The 5,384-nt window shown below is 37.2% G+C and overlaps 1 protein-coding gene across 1 annotated transcript; it reads left to right on the top strand.

Moving 5' to 3' along the window:
- Positions 1-2,383: 2,383 nt before the first annotated feature.
- LOC112743540 (L-type lectin-domain containing receptor kinase S.4) lies at positions 2,384-5,157 on the top strand. Its single transcript, XM_025792789.3, has one exon. It carries the CDS (start codon positions 2,909-2,911, stop codon positions 4,958-4,960), a length of 2,052 nt encoding a protein of 683 aa, XP_025648574.1. The 5' UTR covers positions 2,384-2,908; the 3' UTR covers positions 4,961-5,157.
- The last annotated feature ends 227 nt before the right edge of the window (positions 5,158-5,384 follow it).

Here is a 5,384-nt window from a genome sequence, read left to right as displayed (position 1 = left end):
TTTATGTTGTGCCTATCTGATATCACGAGAATGCCGGGATAAGGAGTCATGTGTTGTGCTGTAGGTGAGACAAGAAAAATGACCATGACTCCGCATTTTCACCCTCCACTAGGGCAAAAGTAATAGGAACGATATTATGATTTCCATCTTGAGCAATAGCAACCAGCAATGTTCCCTCATATTTGTTATACAAGTGGGTCCCGTCAATACTAACTAATGACTTATAATACTTGAATGCCTCGATGCACGGTGGGAACGACAAAAAAATCGATGAAAAAACGCTGATGACTCATCAACTTGGCCTCCAAGTCACAGAGGGCTCGTCTTCAGTACTGCAATACTACCTGGCATCGTTATCTGCATACCTAGTACCTATCTTGGTAACTCATTGTAGGCCTCTTCTCAATCTCCATAAATCTGTGCAACAACCTTCTGCTTAGCTTACCAAACCCTCTTATAAGTCGGTTTAAATCCAAAATGTGCCTCTATCACATTCTGTAGTACCTTGATGGACACAGCATTAGCTCGGATCATAGAAAGGATGAAAGCAGATATAACATGATAATCAAGCTTCATGTGATCACTGGAGATCGATGTAGCCAAACACGTATGAGGTCTGTTATACTGTGTCTTGTGAATCTATCTCTGGCCCCCAATCTGGATTCTACATCCAGGACCCCCTGCTGTCTCATGACCTTTAAGTCTAAACTCAAAAAGTGTAGGGGTAGTGCTGAGTTTCCGAGCTTGATACTCCACCAGCTCCAACAAGAACATTCCTCCCTATATCATCATCGCTATCATCATCAATCATGGCGAACTCCACATCATCGTCATCTCATGGTACATCTTCCACGGCATCTAGTTCTCCAACCTCCTCAGAAACCAGGATCATAACAGGAGTAATCCTGCTATCACCTATTTCTGCATTGTCATTGTAGTTTAGATCAGCAGCGAAAGACGGCGATGCCACTAAATCTGTCGTAGATGCCATTACAGGCAGAGATGAAGACGCAACAGCAAAAGTTGAGCTAGAGGCTGTCGCCATTGCCACTGATTGATAATTCTGGTTCGATCCTCCTAAGCTAGAAACCACATCCCCAAACTTGGCCAATAGTTCATGAGTTCTTACCTTGGAAAACTGAGTGGAATAAAACTTGCAAACCATCGTTATTGTCTATCACAAACGAGTCGTACTTCACCCCATCATGAACAGCAGAAATCAGAATTCTATAAAATAACTTCTCTACTTGTTTTATTCCATGCAATTCCAATTTTTGGAGTGCAGTATTTTGAAAATCAACAAAATTCGTAGAAGATTTGATAAAGACACTCAACGGATCTTTATTAAAAAATTTTATCCCTCTCGCGTTTTTTTCTTAATCGTCCCTCTGTAGTACACTAGAACTAAAAAGCTATCTTCACTAACCATTGTCAGTTCCATTCTATTGAACACTCCACGTTCTGATCCTATTTATATAGCACATACTCCTTAATAAATCGAATTAAATGAATTCGATTTAATCAAAATGCATACCTTTACTAGTAAATCGAATCAATTATATTCGATTTACCATGGTTTATGAAATGCTATAAATCGAAACAGGTTATTTAGATTTAATATACATTACATTCTTTCTTAGTAAATTGAATCTAGTCATTGATTTGTTGTTACACCTAGCTAATTCCAATCATATAGATTCAATTTACATAGTTTTATAGTCAAAACGAAATATGCATATAAACTTATTGCATTTAGGACATTTATGTAAAAGAAAAATACATGTAAATAACTTCTACTCAGCTAATTTTAAACAATTGTATTTAATATGAGAAAGTTTAGCGGACCAGCATTTTTATTAAAATTTAGTTAGCATTTAACCAATAAAAAAAAGTGAGTAATTTCACATTATTGAATGAAATCTCACACTATTAAAAATAATAATAATAACTAATTAATGGTTACAAATTATAAAATTTGCTGACACTCTTCATTTAATAATTATTACTTTTATATTTTTAAAAAATAAAATTTAAATAATTATTAATTATTATAGAGTATAATTTAAAAATGAGAAATGCTAGGTAAACAATGACCATCTTAAACAATATGAACAACCACCAATCAAATAAAAATACACTACATCTTAATTTAATACTACTAATTAAATTTAAAATTAATTTACTCTTTTAACTCTATTAATTCACATTGTTCAAAAATATTGTTAGTTACCTATATTTTTTCTTTAAAAATACTTATTGAGTTGTTATTAGTTAGATCCTTGTTAGATATCTAACAGGGTTGGAACGCAAAATTGAAACCCATTCACTTTGTTAAGGTGATTTATCCTTAAAAACAATTTCTGAAAATTCTAATGCCATGAATAAGTGCTTTTTCTATCGTAATTGAAAAAATCTTTGAGCAAAGCTGTGTAGTGTAGAAGTAGAACAATGCGACGTCTCCATCTCCGTACAGCACGCGTCACTCTCAACTGTCAGAAAAAGCACCATCATTCAATTCCCCCCATCCCTCTCTAATCTTTATCCTCAGACCTCTGTTTTTTCCTTCCAGTTGTTGACTTACTCTACACCTTTGTGAGCTGCAACACCCAAAAAACCCAAACAAGCATTTCCCTTTCTTTATGCATCGCTCTCTTCTCTTGTCTCGTATATTCTGACCCTTCCATGTGACCAAAATTTAATCTCTCTTCTGTCTTCTCTATGCTTTCCACTTTCCTCCCATATGCATTTATTCTCCAAACTAAACGACATCTTGTTATTATTTATTATTATTATATATGTTCGTTTTTCTGATTAATTATTCTACTGTTTGTTTTGTTCTACCACCACCAACCTTTTCAAATCTGCACCCTTTTCCCGGATCTCTTTCAATAACCTTCTGTAGTTTGTCATGGCCAGAAACATGAACCAACAACTCTTCTCTGTGTTACTGTTCATTCTTATCCCAGTTTCATCATCTCAGCCGGATCAGCTTCTCTATTCCGGATTCAAGAACTGTGATGCAACCAACATATCCTTAAACGGCATAGCAGAAATCGAGAAAAACGGTTTGCTAAGATTAACAAACGAAACAAGCAGATTAATGGGTCACGCTTTCTACCCTTCACCATTTCAGATCAAAGACAAAACCAGTGGTAAAGTTCTTTCTTTTTCAACTTCCTTCGCTCTTGCTATTGTTCCTGAGTATCCCAAGCTCGGTGGCCATGGCTTAGCCTTCACCATAGCCACTTCGAAAGATTTCAAAGCTCACCCAAGCCAGTACTTGGGTCTCTTCAACCCAGACGATGTTGGTAACTTAACTAACCATCTTTTTGCTGTTGAGTTTGACACTGTTCAAGACTTTGAGTTCGATGATATAAATGATAACCATGTTGGCATTGATATCAATAGCTTGCAATCCAATGCTTCTGTTAATGCAAGTTACTATCTTGATGATAATGGGTCAGGGAAATTGCAGGATTTGAATCTCAAGAGTGGGAAACCCATCATGGTTTGGGTTGATTATGATTCTGTGAAGAATGTTCTGAGTGTTGCAATGTCTCCAACTTCTTCTAAGCCTAAAAGGGTAACTTTGTCATTTGATGTGGATCTCTCACCCATTTTTCTTGATACTATGTATGTTGGATTCTCTGCTTCAACAGGGTTGCTTGCTAGTTCTCATTATTTATTGGGTTGGAGCTTTAAAATCAATGGTACAGCACCAGTTCTTGATCTTGCTAATCTACCGCAACTTCCAGGTCCAAAGAAGAAGCATAACTCTCTGATAATTGGGATTTCTACTTCGATTTCGGTTTTGGTTTTGTTTGGAGTTGCAATTGGGGTTTACCTCTTCTGGAAGATGAAGAATGCAGATGTAATCGAAGCTTGGGAGCTCGAGATTGGGCCGCATAGGTACTCGTACCAAGAGCTGAAGAAAGCTACCAGAGGATTCAGGGACAAGGAGCTGCTTGGACAGGGTGGATTTGGAAGGGTTTACAAAGGGATATTGCCGAATTCAAAGATACAAGTGGCTGTAAAGAGGATCTCACATGAATCAAAGCAGGGGCTGAGAGAATTTGTATCGGAAATTGCGAGCATAGGCCGACTCAGGCACCGGAACTTGGTTCAATTATTGGGATGGTGCCGGCGCCGCGGAGATCTTTTGCTTGTGTATGATTTTATGGCTAATGGGAGTTTGGATAAGTACTTGTTTGATGAGCCAAAGATTGTCCTGAATTGGGAACAAAGGTTCAAGATCATAAAGGGTGTTGCTTCAGCCCTTTTGTATCTTCATGAGGGCTATGAGCAAGTAGTTATACATAGAGATGTGAAGGCTAGTAATGTGATGCTTGATTCAGAAATGAATGGGAGACTAGGCGATTTCGGGTTAGCGAGATTGTATGAACATGGTGCTAATCCAAGCACAACAAGAGTTGTTGGTACATTGGGGTATTTGGCACCAGAATTGCCTAGAACAGGAAGGGCAACCACAAGCTCCGACGTGTTCGCATTCGGCGCGCTTCTGCTAGAGGTAGCATGCGGGCGCAGGCCTATCGAGCCGAAAGCGTTGCCGGAGGAGTTGGTTCTTGTGGATTGCTTGTGGGAGAAGTTCAAAGAAGGGAGAATACTTGACATGGTGGACCCAAGGTTGAATGGGGATTTTGATGAAAATGAGATTCTTATGGTGCTGAAATTAGGGTTGATATGTTCAAATGATAATCCAAATGCTAGGCCTAACATAAGGCAAGTTATGAGGTATTTGGATGGAGAGGTTGAGTTGCCAGATGAGATGAGAAAGCATATAAGTTCAAATCATGAAGGGTTTGATGAGTTCTTGCATTCACTTGCTTCTTCTTCATTTGATACTGGCTCCTATATTGGAAATAGAGACATGGATAATAGTTTTACTTCTTTTGGTTATTCTCCTCAGTCACTTCCTCAAGCTAGAGGAGAAACAAGGTGATTAAGTTCTCCTCCATTGTTCTCTCTTTTCAATCTCAGAGAAATGTGATTTGTCGTAACACCCAATGGTGTCTCAATTATACGCAGTCTTGTACCTCATCACATGAATGAATTATTGAAGTTACAATGCCAATTAGTTTCTGACCCATCATTTCATAATACACTAAATACAGTTAGCTATTTCTGTTTTCCTCTGTATTTTGGTGTTCGGTTATATTAGGGTGACAAGACATTTTATTTAACTCATATCTGTAATTTACATATTAGTCAATTATTTTGACAAAACTTAAAGAATACAAAGTAAAGTAAATGATAGTTAAAGATTGCAAAATAAGATAATTTTGGGCTATATTATTCAAAATTCATGTATTTAATAAGAAGAGGAGGCCATACTTATAATGGATCATTATTTATCATTATTTTTG

Source organism: Arachis hypogaea, chromosome 14, assembly GCF_003086295.3.
Source record: "Arachis hypogaea cultivar Tifrunner chromosome 14, arahy.Tifrunner.gnm2.J5K5, whole genome shotgun sequence".
In the NCBI taxonomy this organism is placed as follows: domain Eukaryota; kingdom Viridiplantae; phylum Streptophyta; class Magnoliopsida; order Fabales; family Fabaceae; genus Arachis; species Arachis hypogaea.
Note: the sequence above shows the minus strand (reverse complement) of the source record. Positions and strands in the feature narration are given on the sequence as shown.

What these genes read in the sequence shown, in the direction of transcription:
- LOC112743540 (XM_025792789.3), top strand. Translation starts at nt 2,909, where the DNA reads ATGGCCAGAAACATGAACCAACAACTCTTCTCTGTGTTACTGTTCATT.